Here is an 18,457-nt window from a genome sequence, read left to right on the forward strand (position 1 = left end):
TTGAGAAAGCAATAGGTAAGGAAATGGCACTGAGCAGGCTGCCCTCCTTCCTCCTCTGACCCAGTACAAGCAGGGGCAGAAATGGGAAGAAATGCCCAAGCTTATGTGTGCAAAGATGGCCAGAATCATTTAATGAAATAGACATGAAGTGAAAAAAACTCATATCTCCCTTAATGCTCCTGACACTAGACCTACAGACATCCAATGTCTTGGGGCTAACCATGGCTACCACTGGCCTTGACATCAGTACACTGGCATTATCATCATATGAAGGAAAAGGGCAGACACCCCAAGAAAGGATTCTTAACTCAGAAAAAAGATCAAGTTACCTATGTGGTCCAGCCACCAGTGGCGAAATGAAGCAACCACTGGGATGGACATAAAGCCTGACCGCTTAAGCAGGTTTATCCCTGCTACAGGCAAGGGCAGGAATGGAAATGATAAGACATCTTTTCTCTTGACTGCTGCTGCGGAAGGGCTGTGAGTACCATCAGGAAGGTGGATTCTTGTTTCTCCTGGCTGATGGGAGAACCAGAGAGAGGCAAACCAACCCCAGGGACACACACTGAATTTCCAGCTACTGCTTCCTGCCTCGTGGAGATAGTAAATACACCCCCAATCTGCTGGCTATAAAAAGGTGCTGAGAACTGAGTGGCTGAGAGCATTAGCATCAAAAGCGGACCATGAGAGACAGAAAAACAGGGTAAGATTGAAAAGAATTCCTTGGAGCTGAGTGGGAACCTGGCTAAGAGCCCCTGGGGAACCCATTTCCTTCTTAATCTGCTTTGCATTTAATTGTTTCCTAATGAACTATGTCCCTCACCAGAGACAGAGGCACAGCAGCTGCACCCAGACCTGCTGGCACTATCCGCAGTCCCAGGGTCACCAAATCCCTGCCTCACAGAATCTCTGTTGCAAGCACAGCACCAAAAGTGAGGCTGGAAATCAGTAACCAATTCATACGCATGCTTAGAAGAAAATTCCAAACTCTCAGCATGTGAAGAGGAGGTTAAGCTGGCCTCTCTTGAAGGACAGAAAGCCCAATGAATGGCTGAGAGCACTAGAGATCGATCCAGGACAGAGGCAAGTAGAAGCAACATCTGGGTAGGTATCTTTCACACACAACACTTACTTGGGAGGCACATTCACATCCTCTTGGCCCCGTCCAGTGACTAACCTTTAGTACCAACTCCAATGGGGAAACTTCGTAAAAGTCATTCTGAGCTAGTCTGAGATAAAATCAGCTCCCACAGTGTTAAAAGAGCTGCAAGATGGTAAAGACTGGGTTGCCAGCCACTTAGAGCTGCACTGAGATAATGGGTTTGGCATGCAATTGCCCAGGCCCAGAAAATTCTCCCCTGCCAAGCTGATGATTTGCTAGCACAAGCACAACAGGGATGTTGCTGAGGAATCCACAAGGCTGTCACTGCAGGCTCAGTGGTGGCCCTCCATAACACCTGCCAACGGCAAGAGAGGCCTCCACAGGCCAACCAGTTTTGCTAACTCATGCTATGCCTGCACCTACTTCCTCCTCTCTCTCTCTCAGCTCATTTCTCTTCACACAGCCAAAGGCTAGTGCTGGCCATGCCACAGAGCCCTTTTGTGTCATGCTGACATGCTGCGCTTGCCACTGGCTCTGCCACATGCAGAGGCTGACTCAGCCAATCTTGGCTGCCAAGCAGGGAGAGCACAGCTCTGTGCAGCACCAGCAAACAGGGCCGTTTCTGGCTGCCTGGGGCATGAATTGACAAACCATCAACACCTGCATGACAGAGGTTAATGAAGCCAAGGAGAGACACAGCAAAAGGTCAGGAATTTGCAAGGGCTGCTGCAAACTGCTGCCAAATGACAAGCTGTCCACAGCACTGATAACTCCATAACTTGGGTGTCGCTCAAGGAAGTTACAAGCAGCCCTTCGGCAAACCAGGTTTCAAAGGCATGTGGCAGAGACATGGGCAGACAGAAAGTGAAGCTCCAGACTTCAATACATCTATCCCCAGTTTATGCCAGGGCATCAGTGCCACTCACCTGCGATGATGAGCTATAGCAGAACAGTTTAGCATCTTTAGGCAGGAGAGGATGAGAACAAGCCCAGGGAAGCCCCTCTGCAAACTATCCCAAATACTCTAAGACCATATTGATGATGATGTGGATTTTCTGCCAGAGGAATACTAAAGCATGCTGGAGTCCAATGCCACTGATTTCTACCTGGCCCACCGCTGTTTCCAGCTTTAGAGTCCCTCCAGTCTAAGAGTCCCTAGAGAGCACCACCCCATGCATTACAACCACACCAGTGGCCTAAATCCTACATGCACTAAGAAGAAAAATGAGGTTAAAGACCTTACTTCAAACATACTATGCAGACTGGTCTAATGCGGCACAAGCCATATTTCCCACTCCAAAGAGGCCCCAAGCTGGAGTAGCAGAGAGATCCTGGCTACGTACACCACGTGCACTGAACTAAAACCCAGTGTCACTCACAGCTCAAGGTATTGTAGGGCTGTAGGCTGGAATGAAAGGTGCAGCACAGGTCTGAGAGGAGCAATAGGGGTGCTTATCTTACTTCGCACTAGAAATGCTTTTTCTATTTATGTTAGTTAGTGATATCAAAATAAAACAACATATTTTGCAATGAGATGTACCTTTCTTTGCCCAATTCTGATTTCTTCAGAGATCTGCAAGCCTGATTCATCCCTATTATTTCCCCTCCGACACACCCCTTTTACTTAAAAGCCTCAGCCTTCCTGTTATGGCCATTACCAACCAACAAGCAGGTTAAGAAACCACTGCCAGTCCCTTCCCAGCAGCTGACATCCATACAACCAGCCTGGGCAGTAAAGAACCAGTAACAGAGCCCAAATGCATCGTATCCCATACACCAAGAACTTGAATCTCTAATGGACATAAGTGAGCAATGGTTGCATGAGACTACTCTTGATGAGGGATCTTCTCCATTGGGTGATGCAGGTCCTGCAAGAATCTTATGGAATATGCAGCACAGTTTGCCTCTGCTGTTACTGATTTGGTAGAAGGCATACTGAATTATTAAGCTGACAGCTTGATGGTTTGCTTTACAGCAATGGCTTTGGCAACACACCCGTGCCTTGCAGTTTCCGAGGAATGCAGTCCAGTGCTATCACCTACCTGTGATTTGAGGAAGTCATACTCCTCTGATCCGTATGGGACGCTCCGAAGGGAGGTGAGGTAGTCATAGGTGATAACTGCCGTCTGTAAATGAAACCAGAAGTGTTGAGCAAGCTCTGCAGTTATCTCAGATCACAACAACAAACCTTCTGTTAGGGAGAACGTATGTACCTTAAGTTCCAAAGTTTGAGCTCCACAGTGGAGTTTACGGTAACAGACGCATAAGAAATTAAATGAAAAGGTTTAAATTTCAATGAACATTTATAGAAAGCAGTGCAGGGACCTCACTGACATATAGCTATTAAAAATAACCAACACTTGATACTCCTATAGTATCTTCCATTTGAGAAGCTCAAAAGCATTTTCATAATCTCTGTACAGCACCTTGCACAGCGGACTCCCGTTCTCTGTCAGCTTCCACAATAAGGTCTGCTGCTAGTAATAGAAGCCACAAAGACCCTGTTTGTGCCCCACCAGTTATCCCATGCTTCATCTTCACACCTCCAAGCTGCCTAACCACACTGGTGCACACTGAGCTCAGTCTGGGTAGGCGGTTCAGCAGGAAGCAGAGTGGCTGAAGACAAGCTCACTGGTTAGCACAAGCAGCGGTACTTTTGGGGATATTCAACTGCACAAAGGACTAGAGGGCCAAAGGGTCAGATACCCAACTACAAAACAGGACTCCAGCTGAAGCTTTTTAGCTAGACATAGCCACAGACAGTGGAATTAGATTCCTAAGTGCCTTAATGATTTCTGAAAATGGATCTAGGGCATTTCACAATTTTATCCTACAACTAAAGTTCCTCTCTTTCCACAGTCAGCAAACAGAACAGAAACATACAGGTCACATCATAAAGTTTACTTGGCAGGAGAGAAGGAAATGTATACCTAGATAAAGCTGTCCACTAACCTGTCTTGAACTTCAAGATCCTTGCCATAAAGAACCATTTGCATAACTCAGATCTAAAGTCAGATTTCCTCAAACCTCCCTACTGAAGAGGTAGCAACCCATTCTGGTACAGGATACTATCCCCTCCTTTCACCACAAACACGCCTAGTAAGGACATAAAGCACAGTTGATGTAACGTGAAAGCCAGGAAGGCAAGCGGATCAAATCTGGTTTGAGACAAAGTTGCTGGAACTGACAATAGGGAAACAGTCAAAAGCTCAGAGATGCATCGAAGAGCGGATCAGTCTGGGAATCACAGACAAACACACTCCTTCCTTGTGGAGGGTAGGTTTCTCACATTTCCTGTTTTCCAGATTGGAAATTGAGCTTTTCAGGCTCTCTTGCCCCTGGTGAACTCAGGAGCTGCACAGCTACACAGGGTCACATTCAGAAGAAAAATTTTCAAAGCGTCTTTCCAACCTCAAAGAACAACTTTGAAGTGGAGGGAGGTTCAAATTGGCCTTGCATGAAGGCTTGAGTTGGTTCTTATTTTATCTCTGGTCCACAAGAGAATTATCACCTCCAACTTGAAAAGAAGCAGCTAACAGATTGGCCTGTATTACAGAGGAAGCGGGAATTAATTAAGCGGTTGCTAATTACATCATAATCTTAAACTTAAATTAGTATTATGATGATCCTGATAAGCAACTCTGACATTGCCAAATCCCTGCTAGTGTCTGCCAGCTACCGCGCAGAACGTTCCTTCCATATACCCAAAACAAGTGGGATACCCTCAGAGAAATACGGCAAATGCACAACTGCTCTGCCAGGTTTCTAATTTTACCAGAACATAGAAACTGTCTGAAACATGACGCTGTCCAGGCCACGACTTTGTTCTCATCTAAGATTGTGCTGTCATTCATGTTACAGTGTGAGACTGAATCTCGGAGACATAAAAAGACCTACAAGATCAACCAGTCCCTCCCCTTACAAGTGCCAGATTAATTATTTAACTGATCTTGTATCCAGTCCAGTGTTAAATGTCCTAAAGACTTGGGCTTCCACTTTGTATCAATGAATTCTCAACACCTTACACTCTTCTACCACGCCTAAACTATCCTCAGATCTCATCAGGTCATGGCACAATGTTCCCCCTGAACAGCTGTCCACCCACACATAAGCAAGAGCCAGTTCCCTAAACCGAGGCTCAAGAAGAAATTTTCTGCTAGTGCACTTCATCAAGTTTCTTAGGAAAGTCTGCAAAGGACTACTGAACCAGTATGCTTAAAATACAAGCAGACTCAAATCTTTCTAATCAAACTCAGATGAAATCTGCCCAGAGTCCTGTCGTTCTAGGTCAGTTTTCTTGACCTCCATGTGTTCTTTTCTCCAAGTTTTTGTTTTGTTTTTTGTTCGCCACACTATTTATTGTCTTAAATTTTTGTGTCTGCTGCTGCTGAACTTAACTCTTAAGGATTACAGCCTCTTAATTACAGCCTGCTCTCGCCTGGCTATGGTTCAACAATTGAATCAAGCATCCAGATAAGAAGCCTGGGCAGGGCTAGATTGAAGGACAGACACTTTAGGTCCTTGTACATGCCACCAATATCCAAAGTTGCTTGTTTGCTACAGTCTCAGCTCTCATTTACAAAAAATGCAAGCCTGAGAAGCCAAGCTTCAAGAAATGAAGAAGTTTAATTGCTCTATTGGCTTCACCCAATCTATGGCTAAGGAATTAGAGCAGTCTGGGCTGCCAGTGCTCAGAGAGCTGACCTCTGCCTTTCCAACAAAGAGCAGATCCCAAGCTGGGAAGGCAGAGGTCACTGGTGCAGCAGGACTAAAGGAGCAACCTAACCACGTACAGTCCTAAGAGTAGATGGAACAGGGAATTCCAAGTGACAGAAAATTCATGTTTGAAAAGTATACAAGACACACAGATATAAACACATGCTGCCATCACCTACAGAACACAAAACACTGATAGCATGTTTTTGGGGATCACTGCTTGCAGCTATGGGTGCAGAACCCTCTAATGCATTTAAGAGCGGGGCCAGTGAAGTGCTTTACAGCCCATGACTTGTGACTTCCCTGAAGGCAGAGGATGTGAAAGTCAAGCATGTCTTTAGATTCGCCAGCATCTAAAGCAAAGAAAATCTCCTTTCTCCTACTTCTCCTTCATAGAATATGCAGACAGAGCTGCTTACCACTGGGGGTTTGTAAAAGATGGAGATCATGGCCTGAAGTGACAGATGTATAATGCAAGTGAGGTACAGGGAGCCTGATACCCCCTCCAGAGTCTCTGCTTTCCTTGTTCCTGGCTGCTCATGGATTCATCAGTGAATATCCTCAAGGGGAAGGCAGCAACCTGTTTGGCTGGCAGTCTCCATTCTCAGGTTTTCTGGAGCGGTGATCAACACAAGGGTGAAATAGTGGTGATGCTAGGCAGATGTAGCATTTGTTTTACGGATCTGGAAATGAACCCAATCTCAGAAATACATCATCTCTCATCCTCACTTTACCCTTGCTTTGAGAATGATCCTCAAAACACCTGCCCTCCTCTTCCCAAATCTCCCATATTAAGGGTCACAGGGCAATGGCTACCATAGCATATCAATACAACCACCACAATCCTTAAAACAAAATATTCCACTGTAAAAAATGGCATATGCAGACAAGAGATTTGAACTAGGTCACTGTTAAAGGCAGCAGGATACCGAACCTGGGTGACTGACCTTGAAGGGTGGCTGATGAAGATGAGGGCCCAAAGTGAGCCCTTGCTCTGAAGGTCCCACCCTATCCAGGGACACAGAGACAGTTCTCTGCAGCCCAGTATCTCTGTTTGTTCCTTCCAAAATGTGCAAACAACAGCTCTATTCTTCCTATGCTTTCACCTCTTTTCTCCCCAGTGTGTCCACAACTTGAAGAGCTGCCTATTGACCTTCTGACTCCCAGAGCCAGCTGTCAACTGTAAACACAGAGGGGAATGCAGGAAATCCCAAGTTCTTGTGAACTCCAATTCCCTTGCCCACCTAGGAAAATCTTCCTGCACATTACCAGGATGAAACTTACTGTGGCAATGGCTCGGCCCACACGAACAACTCCAAAATCATTGGGATCCAGGAACTTGTTGCCATACAGATAGATGCCAGAAGTGGCTGCCACCAACGAGGCAAGTTTCAAGGCCCTTCGTGCCATGACTGATGAACCCTGCTGAGACACAAAACAGCAGCTGTAACATCTGAGAATGTAGTGATCCAATGCCTACAGTCCCAAGGGACCTGACAATCCAAGTTTTAATTGATCCTTTGCTAATGATGCATTGCTAGCACTGCCCCCAGCCAAGAGCTCAAGCAACCATGCAGCAACCAAACGCAAGCTCTGACTCCGTTGCTATTTCTAACTCAACAGTGTCTATGGGCCACAAACCCAGAAGTAACTCACGGTGCTAGACCTTGGGCACCCACAACAAAACCTTTGTTCATGGGCCCAAAGGCTTTACAAGAAGAAACAAGAGGTGGACAGAGACAAGGCAGCACGTGCTCACCAAAAGTCAATTCTGATCACAGCAATAGGCCACGTCTTCACTGCAAATGTTTCAAAGACATCACAGCGTAGGCAGATTGCAAGGGGATAACAGAAGATATAAACAAGCAGGTTTTAAAAAGAGGTCTTGCAACACCAAGAGCACCTAAAACTTGTTGGAAACTCTGCCAGACTAGTTGTGAAAGTGCCTCACTGCTGATGAGTGGTGGGAGAAGAGGCAATGCACCCCTGGAGGCTGCAAGCAACTCCAGCCGCCGGTGGCAGACAGCCGCATACAACGCAGGGGGTGGGGGACCTGATCAGTGACCAAGCGAGCCTTGTTTTCTCACCATCCCGTTCAAGTGCCAGGCAGAGACTGCAGTGGCAGAATGGACACCTGCGTGATTCAACAGCGTGATTCTGTCGCAGGCCCAGCACAGGCCTGGGGTGAGACACTTCTCTCCTCGCTCACGTCTTCTCTGGAAGACTACGGTGGGGAACAAATGCACTAAGCACTTTGCAGCATTGCATTCATTGCTTACAGTATATAAAGTAGTGTAAACATGTAATTCATCACATATGATATATATACTATGATTCTTTATGTCACTTTAGACGATTCAGACCTGAAAAAAAACTTACAAATCAGGTATATTTTTCTTTCCTTTCCCTTTGGCTGGTATTGGATAGAAAGCATGATTGACCATTCTTTCTGCTTACACCACGAATCAAGAGGCATGGTTCACCTACTCTGCAAGCGCTCAAGAGCACCCTTGACAGAGCGCGGGCTTTTATCCCATCAAGATGGAGTCCACTAATTCTCCTACTCTTAGACTTGATTGAGAAACTTTCCTAGTTCTCTCTGTGAACCTTTAGCGGGGTCAGTCTGGCTCATGCCTTTTCTCTTGGAAGCCTTGTAATCAAAAAACACATGCAGTGACACAGGTCAAGCCTTTCAAAAACAGTTCACAAGAACACAATCAGCAAAATAAGCTAATATAACACAAGAGACCTCTGTACATGAACCTTAGCTAAACTTTATTATTTCCTTTTATTTCCTTACAAGCCCTAGGTAACTTTGAGGCAGAAAAGCCGAGATATATTCTGCCAGCACCAGTCAGAGCTGCCTGCAGCACGTCAGCTTCTTCTCCTGTCAGAAAGGGTAGCTGGCTGATCAGGACTCCTACAAACCTACGAGCAAACTCAAGAGAAAATAAACCTGGCCCATTGACTGCAGCCAAATGAACACGCACTTCCCAAAAAAAAGCTGCCCTCCTCCCCCTGCCTCACTGAAATTCTAAAAATTTTGGGGCTTCTTCCAGGAAGAACTGATCTCTTTGGTACAGAAATCTCTTGTATCCTCTGTCACCTTCAAAAAACATTTTCGGCAAAATGTTTTAATTAAACCATTTCTGCTACTTGTATGTTTTTGTAAAATTTCATTTATTGGAAAGTGAAAAGTGGAAATGGTGACTTTTTTTAACACAAAAAATAAGACTCTCTCATTATTTTTTCCTTCACCTTCTTTATTACTAGAACATTTGCTTGAAAGCAGGATGCAAGTCCATCTGTTCTTGCATCTTATTCCTACCTGAAGCTATAATATGCAGTTCATGACATCACACCTATTGCTGTACCCGCCAGCTGTACGTCACGAAGAGATGATGGGAACTTCAGGTAGCAAATAAAGAGGCAGAGCAGCTGAGCTCTTCAGCGACAAAGTTCCTGCTCTCATGCTTAATGCGTTGTACCAATAAAAAGGCAAGAATCAAAACCCCTCCAAGATAAGGTACAGAAATGGAATTGTCAGAAATCAATTGTATTTCAAAGTTTTTTAAGGTGTCAAGGAGCCTCTTCCATGTAAATGAGCCATTACAACACCCCTAGGGGCATCTCAAAGACCCCGTCAGCTGTGAAATACGCCTCACGATGCCACTGCCTCTCGTTATTAAGGCTTGCGTTGATGAATCGCCTCCCGCGCTGGCTTCTTTGACTTTCACACGACTTCACACACGTGGGGTGCCCCTTCCTTGCAGCCGGGCGCCGTGCCTCCCCCACTCCCCCTCGGGCCAGCCGGGGCCGACCGAGGTTACCAGTTTTCTGCCAGAGCCCAGGAGGTGACCCCCTCGAGGCCCACCACGCCCGCCTGTCCAGGCCTGCACGCCGGCGCGGCACCGCTGCCCGGGCGACCGCGCCCTCCCGAGGCCCAGGCCGCGGCAGGGAGCGCTGACCACCCCCGAGGGCGCCGCAAAGCCCCGACGGGGCCGATTCGCCCTTGAGCCCGCGCCCGCCGCCGCAGCAGCGAGGTCCGAGGTCCCCCCGTGAAGGACGCGAGGGGTCGGCTCCGGCTGCTTTCGGTTCTCCTTCAGGCGTGCCGTGCCGTGCCGTGCCTCCCGGAGCAGCGCCCGCACCCCTCGCCGCTCCCGCCTCCAAAACAACCCCAGCCCCGCCGAGCCCTGTGGCAAGCGGCCCTCCGCCCCCGGGGCCTGCGCCCGCGGCGGGCAACCGCCGCCTGGCCCCGGACGCCCCAGGCCGGCGGCACCAGCCGGGGCGCGGAGGGGCCGAACCGAGCCGAGGCGCCCGAAGCCGCAGCAGGGGGGCGGAAGGGTAGCGATAGTCGGGGTCCCTCCCCGCCGGACCCTCCGCCGGCGCCAGGAGCCGGCACTTACCGCCTCGCCGGCACCGCCGCACTTCAACTCCGGCGCGCCCCCTCCGCCTCGCACATGGTACGGTCTTGCTCCGCACGGCATGCTGGGACATGTAGTCTCCGGCTGCAGCCGCTCGGAGCGGCGGGGTCGCGGCGGGACTGCGAGGGGCGGCCCCTGGGCGAGCCCACCGGGGAGCGGCGGGGGGGCAGCCGGGCGGGCGCTGCAGACCGGCGGCCCCCGGGCAGCTGTAACGCCTCTGCCCCAGCTGCAGGGGTGCGCGCTGCTCCCCCGCGTAGTTACAGAAGAGGAGATGGACGGGCAGCACCCTCCAGTTCAATGTACAACGGGTAATACAATCTCTGCTTTATTAGTGGAGCTCCCAACCTGGCACAGGTGCCCAGAAAAGCCGTCTTCTGTGCTTTTTAAAAAAATCTCAGACTTTATGATATTTTAATTGGTTTTCAGTGTTTGCGCACTGAAAGCTCTGCAGCAGGGAGAAGATATGTATAGATGCATGCGTATATACATATATATATCAGAAATTATGAGAGAGGGTAGAAATACCAAACTCGGATATCAGGGCATTCCCTTTCTATACCTATGAGACGTGCTGGGCGGGAACTGATGCTTTTATCGACTAGAAATCAGAACTGCTCTTTAGTGAAGGGTGTGGGTTTGGCCAGGGTGCTATGAACATTTTATCTCGTGAGTCTGGCTACTGCAACGCATCTGGATTAGGTGTGAGCACAGTCACCTATGCAGCCATAGCACGTGGGCTGGCAACACCGTGTCTGTTCCCGGTGCTAAGGGAGTGCTCTCACCAGAGTGCTCTGGCAATAGAATTGAACACTTTTGTCCTGCTCCTGCTGAACACAAAACAACGTCCATCATGTGTTCAGATCTTCAAGCAGCAGAAATTGATAGCGTAAACTATGCAGCTATACTTAACTTTTATCATTCGGTGAAATGCACAGATGACTGCCTAATATCAGCTTATATTTAAGGGTATAACTCCAAAGGCCAAAGAGATGTGTATCATAAACAGCTCAGAAGCTGCTGTTCTCCGTCCAAGAGAATGATCCAGTACAACAACTGTGTTCATCAAGAATAAAAGAGCTGCTGGCAATAAGGAGAATAATTGCAGAATGAAAAAAAAAGCTTTTCCTGCAGCTAACTTTTAGCTCCTTACTATAAGAAATGAAAATTATAATAAATTTTATCTTATTCAAGGTTCAATGCAAAACCAATCTCTTCACCAAAGTCTTCTTGCAATAAAGATTACGATAAAAGAGAGAAAGAACAAAGCAGGGAATGAAAAAATGTTGCTGAATCATCATAAATATTGTAAGAGATTCATATTCCCTGGAGCAAATACCTAGTTTGATAGTCACCCACTTGAAACTTTTTTGTTTCTGGTTGAACTTTTCTCCTATTGTGAAAAGAAGGAAATTCAATGATGTTTTCGAGTCAGTATCTTTCTGATAAAGAGAACATGCAATTCAACAACACCAGGGAACCCATAGTGGAAAACTGTAAGTATTTGGGACAGAGCTAAGGGCACAGCTACCACAATTAATCCTTAATGTGTTAAAACAATACCAGAGACCAAAACCAGAATGAGACCAAAAAGATCTTAGTAATTCTTTGAGAGTTAAAGTTTCCAACAGGATTCAGGAAACACTGAAACAAATCCAGGAAAGCATCACCACACTGTGGTCCCACTCATACTTGCAGGGATACAGTTGCACCCAAAAAGGTAGAGACAGGGCAAAAAGGGATCTAGAAAAACTCAGATTATGAAGCAAAAGGTCTCAGCTTCAGGAAGAAGGAGTAATAAACCAGGACATTGTGCTCAAGGAAAGATTCTGATGTCCAGACTCTCTTCCAGGATGGCCAGGTTTTTCATCCAAGCCCCTGTGGAAAGTGCTGTAAAGGTGACCATTCCACCTTCTCCCTGGCTGTGGGACAGTGGTATATTAAAGGTTTTCCTAAAAGATCAAAATAATATTGGGAATATTTGCTGGGTGCCCCTTTTGTTTCCATCTGGCTTCATTTCAGTTTTGTTTTCCCTACTTGTCCCCTGCGGCAGACGTTAACATAAATGCCTGCATGAGGTGGGCTTCCTGACAAAGCAGCTGCAAGTTACGAAGGGCAGAGTTAAGGGTGATTACCCTGCCGGTACATTGAGGATACAGGGCCCACATGGCCAGTTGCTCATCAGCCATATGACGGCAAAGCTGGCTACAATCCCCTAAGTTTCTTCCCCTTCTTGGACAGATGGGAGCTTTTGAACTGATGGGGTGCAGTGAAGCATCACAGCTTAGTCTTGGACCATTACTAATTGTGTAGGAAAGACTATTTGTTGGAAGGAAGCTTTACAGTTTAGAGGGTGATGTTAAAAGAGGAAGAAAATAAAAAGTGAGGGAGATGTGCACGTGATTTGCTACTGAGAAAATGAGGGAGAAATGAGTGCAGGCTGAATATGAAGTAACCACTCTGAATCACAGAATAAAATAAGCTTAGAAATATGGGAAAAAGATGTACTCCTGTATCTACTACAGCCTGTGGAAGTTTTGCTATAGATTTTTGTTTGCAAATTCATGACCTCCATGGCTCAAGCTGATACCTGGCATAATAGTGAGGTATCCATTTAAAGCTACTGTGCTACTGCATATAAAAATCCAAAATAGCGACAGTAACCTCAGCACAACCACTGATTCCTGATCACAGCTCACTGCTTCTGCTGGGGACACTTAAGACTGTAGCCCAGGCTATCAATCCCCCGCTTTAACTGCTAGATCACACGTGTTGGCAAAGCTCCCAGCAAAGGGAGCGGGTCAGTATTTCATTTTTGCTGGCCTCTCCTGGAAAAGCTATGGGAGGTTGCTTCAGATAATTCTGTTCCTTGCAGCTTTCAGGTAAACAGGCTGACGCTGGGTCTGCTGCGGAAAGGGGAGGAAAAAAAAAAGGCTTTTGCAGTATAACAATGCCGTGTGCCAATGTGCAGTGGGCAATTACGTAATCAACGCCAAATCTTTCTATAATTAGAACAAGCACCTAGTTAGAGTGATCAGAGCTCTTTTGTGTGAGCCTGCACAGGGGTACACAAGAAAGAGCTTGGCTCAAAAGAAAGTTGCTGGCTTGATTTCCCTTTCCTTTTCAACTGGTGAATAAATTAAATCTCAGATTACCCCAAATTGCTGTGAAAGATGAAAAACGAAAAGCATTTCCTTTTCATTCTTGTTGAAGACATTTGCATCCCAGGTGTGAATCTCATGAAATGCAGAAACAAACCCAAGGCCTCTATGTCCCAAGCACCAGAGTGGGAAGAGCAGTCAGACTGCCTGACTAGAGGACAGAAGGTCAGTACCAGCTCTTCCCACTGGGAATCAACCTCTTTTTTAGATTCCCTTTGATGAAAACCATGGAAAGATATCTGCAAAGTCTCACTGATAGCAAACATTCCTCATGTACAGGAGGAGGCATGGGAAAAGAGATCAAAACAGTCCCAGAAAGCATAGGAGTGATGCTATGATTTTGTAGACCCAGAGAATTAGCTTAACACGGAAACATGAAAAGGTACGGGGAGAAATTGCTCCCAGTGCAGTGGGAAGAACAGCTTGACCCAGCAGATCCTTCTTCACTCTTCTGATCTGTCCTGCCATTCTGGGGATGGTCAGCAACAGAAATAGAGGCAGATTTTCATCTTCTGCAGCTATAAACATGTTCAGCTCTAAAAGTCACTGTAGCAATGCCAATTTATACAAGTTGAAGATCTGGCTAGTGGGATCTCTGCTGCTAGAGATCTCTATTTATGAAATATTTTCTGATTCTTTTCTAGTTAGTTCAGGTCACCTAAAGAAATATTACAAATACCCCTGCATAAGGGTTGACAGTGCAAATCAACATGGAAGACGGGAAGCAAAACAACCTACCTGGAGCTAATTCCAGAAGATAGCTTAACATACTCCACAGGTCTCCTGCTAGGCCAAACCCACCCACATTCTTGGTCCAACTTAAAATGGAGATTGGCAGATTTTGTCTTTCTATCAGCAACAGAAAGCTCAGAGCTGACTCTGGGAGCCATCCAATTTTAGCATAGGATCTTCTTACCAATCATATTGTACAGAGCCAATATTTGGATAAGACAGCTCTCGACAGAAACATGCTCGTTGCTCCAGGTCAATCAGTGCCTTCGAGTCAGTAGTGACCAATGTCTGAATGTGACAACAGAAGGGGATGTGCTGCTTGGAGAGCCGTGCTTTAGGTGAGCTGAAAAATCCACTTCTACTAGTATTTTGTTCCTTCAAGGCCTTTGCTTAACCTTGTTGCCCAGTACCAGTTTAGACAATCACACGTCACCTCCATACCTCTCTCTTATAATTTCTGTTGGCAAAAAAATTCTCTTTCACTTTGTTTTAGACAATCACACGTCACCTCCATACCTCTCTCTTATAATTTCTGTTGGCAAAAAAATTCTCTTTCACTTTGTTTGCTAAAGCTATTGGTGGCTAAACGATACTTCAGTTCTTCTTGCCGGTCGTTGGGAAGTGTCAGTGGGCTACCAAATCCTGTGTTAAAAGATGACGTTTATCAGCCAGGAGTGGAATGCTTCCAGAACAACGTTTGCAAAGCACCCTGGAGTCTGGAAGGTGTTACAGAAGTACATGAGATGATTTCTGCCTACCTGAGAAAGTTTACTCTTCTACAAAGTATAACAAATAATAGAAATTAAACCAGCCTCCCTTTCAGCCATTCCAGGTAATACAGACATGGCTTGAAGAATTTAAAGATTTTTACAAAAGCACTAATAGACCTTCTGATCTTTTCCCCCCAGCTATAATTATTCCTTCTGAATGCTGCCTGTAACCCCTAAGGGAATGTGAAATGCAGGGGTTGCTGATGTAGCTGAACCTTTCCATCTAGGTAAATCTCTTCTTTTTCACTGTTTAGCATCTTACCTGTGGCATAATTTATCCCTTGAGTTAAGAAGTGTAATTTATTTTGATCATTTTCATCCCACAATGTGCAGTGACTGTTAGGCATACAGATATCTGATATTAACAATAGCTTATTCCATTACTTTGTATTGTCATCTTCATTTGTTACAAGGTATTTCATGAACCATTTAATTCTGCATTTGCAAATGTGAAAAGTGCTGAAGTAGATAAAAAAGGTGCAGAGGATTTAACAGCCTGAATCTACCCCAAAAGACTCCTTGGAATGCATCAGAAATATGTTCTCAAAACCAGTTGTGGTATCTGCAGCAAACTAAAAATGTCCCTGCTGGCAGCCACGCCAAGGATTAACTCCTCTGCAGAGCCTGAACTCCTTACTCACCAAACAGAGGATCATTTTGGTGTACTTGTGAAAAGTGATGTATGTGGAGACCTGATAGCGTTACTGTCCAGAAATGTTAAGCAAAAAAGATCACGGTAAATATAAAAAGGAACTCATCCTTCCTTCTTAGAGACAGATTTATATTTAGGAAAAATGTGTTTAAGGATCTCAGAACCATTCCTTGCCTAATGTTTCCTCTTACCAAAGCTCTGCCACAGCTGGTATCTTTGAACCATTACCAGGTCTGGTTCAGAAAAAGTCCAGATCTAGGAGATACATGAAGATGCACAGAGATGATCAATACACAGAGCCAGAAGAGAATATTAACTTCTCTTGTCTGATGCTGTATATATTGTGGGACATTAAGTTTCATCTGGCTATTCCTGTATGGGGCCCTAGCTGCTCAGGCTTGTAATAACAAAAGCGTCTCTTCCCGAGACTTCAGCTTTGATTAGAAGATAACAAGGGATGGAAAAGTGAACACTTCCCACAGCTTTCCAGAGGTTAATCACTCTCATTGTTAAAAATTTCTGCCTAATTTCTCATTTGAATTTCCTTAATTTCCACCTCCAGTCACTGGTTCTTGTTTTGCCTTCCTCTATGAGATTAAAGAGTACTTTCAGATCTTGCATTTCTAACTTGTACAAGTACACATATGTGATAATCAAATCTCTTCTCAATCTTTTTATAATGAGCAAAACATGCTAAATGTTTTAATTTGCTCACTCAGATCATTTGTCCTTGTAATGTAATTGACAGTAAGTGCAGATAAATGGAGTTTACCTCATTCTAATCTGGCAATATAAGATTTACCTCTTGAAAGTTCACCACAAAACAACTTTACTTATTTCCCGCACACTTCCAATTAACACTAGCTTTATATTATCTTTGTAGTCTTCTAACCCTCTTCAATCTTCCAGCATTGTTTTAAAAACCTGAACACCAGGACAACAGAGAGTCCCTCCACCATTCACCATGTCCCTACTTCTACACCCATGGGCTGCATGAGGCGTTTTGTTACTTCATAGCACAAGGAATCCACGCTAAGCTGCTTCTCTCTCATAACCCTCCTGGATCTCCACCCATGTAGCATACATCTTCAGGTGTTGCACAGTTCTTTAACTCTAATTCTTTAATTAAAATGTCATGAGAAGCAGAAGACAGAAGTAATGGGAGGTGTACCAGGTCAGGTTCAAGGACAACCTTGTGAATAATTTATTTCTTTGGCCTGGTGGCTAACCTAGCACAAAAACTAAATTGTTTTCTCACTTCAAGAAGAAAATTGGAAAAAAAAAACCCACAAACAAACCAAAACACATGGTGGAAAAAAAAAGTATTAGATCAGAAATTAAACACATTCTGTTTTAAAGAATTTTCCCAATTTCGAAAAAGAGAGCACACTCAGCCTATAATTGGCCAACAAACACTGCTTTACACCAAAGTTGGAAACATCCATTTTGAAAATGTTGAAAAAGATTCAAACTTTCCAAACTTCCCACAGTTTTTGAGTTCAGAACTTCTAAACTTTTTTTTTTATCCCAGTAAACATTTTTGACCAGTTAAACCATGTATGTAAGCATTTTCTAGGTTTGATACATGACAGGTAATGCAGGGCAGGGACAAGAAGTTATTCACAACTGGATTAGCAGCACGTGGATAAAAGACTGTGATATATTTCCAGAGCCCTATGGTTTTGAATAAGCTTGTACAGCCGCTTTGTACCATATGGTCCCCTCTATCGAGTGCTAAAAGCCTTACATATTCACAAACTCAAAATTAGCCAACTCAGACATCAAAATTAAACCAAAAAGAAGTTAAAAAGAAAGAGGTTCAAGGGGATGAAAATGAAGTATTAAAAAGAACCGTTGTTGCTTATAGCCAGCCAGCTATAAACATCTGCAAGCATGAACAGCTCACTGCAAAGAGAAAACGACTGCACAGTTCTAAGAACAAGCTGTGAGACGGAGGAAACAAAGGGAGCATCTCCCCAATGCAGGAGCTGAAGCATATTGCTCACCTACAATTCTACCTTCTAAACAACAGTTTTGTATTGTGGCTGTCATGTAAACTGTGTTGCAAAATAGCTCACAAAGTTGTATATTTACCATACAGCACTAAATAATGCATCACAGCAAAGGAAGAAGGAGAAACGTCAAAGCAGGAGGGAGAAAAGATAGTTTTTCAGCTGAGGCTAGTGTAACAGTTGGAGACAGAGACCATGGCAACTTCCGACAGCAAGAGGAGGCTCCTGGATCAGGAGGCAATATTGCCAGACGTGACAACAGCAATTCTGTTGCTAAATGACTGACAGAAATGGGTAAGAGAGATGACGGATGAGTTTTGCTCAGGAAAATTATTGATAAACGATATATGTCAAAGTCTTGTATCTTTAGCTTTGTCTAAAGTGCTCATAAGAGGCCAGCTGTCTCAAAGAGAAGGGGAAGTATCTGTCATTCATAGGGGCGATGACAGAGCTGCTGTCACCACAATGCAAAGCCGAAGTCTGATTCCCACTGGAGACGATGAGAGTTTTGGCATAGAAGGACTGCAACAGGCCTGTCCTTACCCTCCTCCAAATCTCCCCCATCCTAGAAATTGTAGCAGATGAATTTAGCCTGCAGGACTACGGTGTCCTGCAGATTAGAAGATGGTAAGACAGACAAAATGACTAGAAGACTGCAAGGCAGATATTTAGTCTTCCTGCCTCATATGATACCATTTTTTTATTTCTAATAAAAACTGTTTCTTATGCATTCTACCCTTTTCTTCTCCAGCCAGCTTCTGTTTCTCTTCTAGATGAAGAGCACAGAATGGGACTCTTCTCCCTTTGATTCACTAGATGCTAACATAATGATAGCAGTTACTATTTAATAACTAAATTTTTTTATATATGGTGCCATACGCCACCACTTCA

The 18,457-nt window shown here is 45.0% G+C and overlaps 1 protein-coding gene across 4 annotated transcripts in view; it reads right to left on the reverse strand.

Annotated features, from left to right (window-relative positions):
- Window positions 1–10,279, reverse strand: part of ADCK1 (aarF domain containing kinase 1) — an 80,989-nt gene extending 70,710 nt beyond the window's left edge. The window contains exons 1-3 of one of the 4 annotated variants that reach the window (XM_075151411.1): window positions 10,225–10,279; window positions 7,103–7,240; window positions 3,145–3,228 (exon numbers count right to left, since the gene is read on the reverse strand). In XM_075151411.1, coding sequence (XP_075007512.1) covers window positions 3,145–3,228; window positions 7,103–7,228 — 210 coding nt within the window. In that variant the 5' untranslated portion in view covers window positions 7,229–7,240; window positions 10,225–10,279. Of the gene's footprint in view, window positions 1–3,144; window positions 3,229–6,237; window positions 6,502–7,102; window positions 7,244–10,224 lie in introns of those variants that run through there. The other 3 variants (XM_075151412.1, XM_075151413.1, XM_075151414.1) reach the window with 3 other exon arrangements.
- Window positions 10,280–18,457: the final 8,178 nt, after the last annotated feature.

Source organism: Calonectris borealis, chromosome 5, assembly GCF_964195595.1.
Source record: "Calonectris borealis chromosome 5, bCalBor7.hap1.2, whole genome shotgun sequence".
Taxonomy (NCBI): domain Eukaryota; kingdom Metazoa; phylum Chordata; class Aves; order Procellariiformes; family Procellariidae; genus Calonectris; species Calonectris borealis.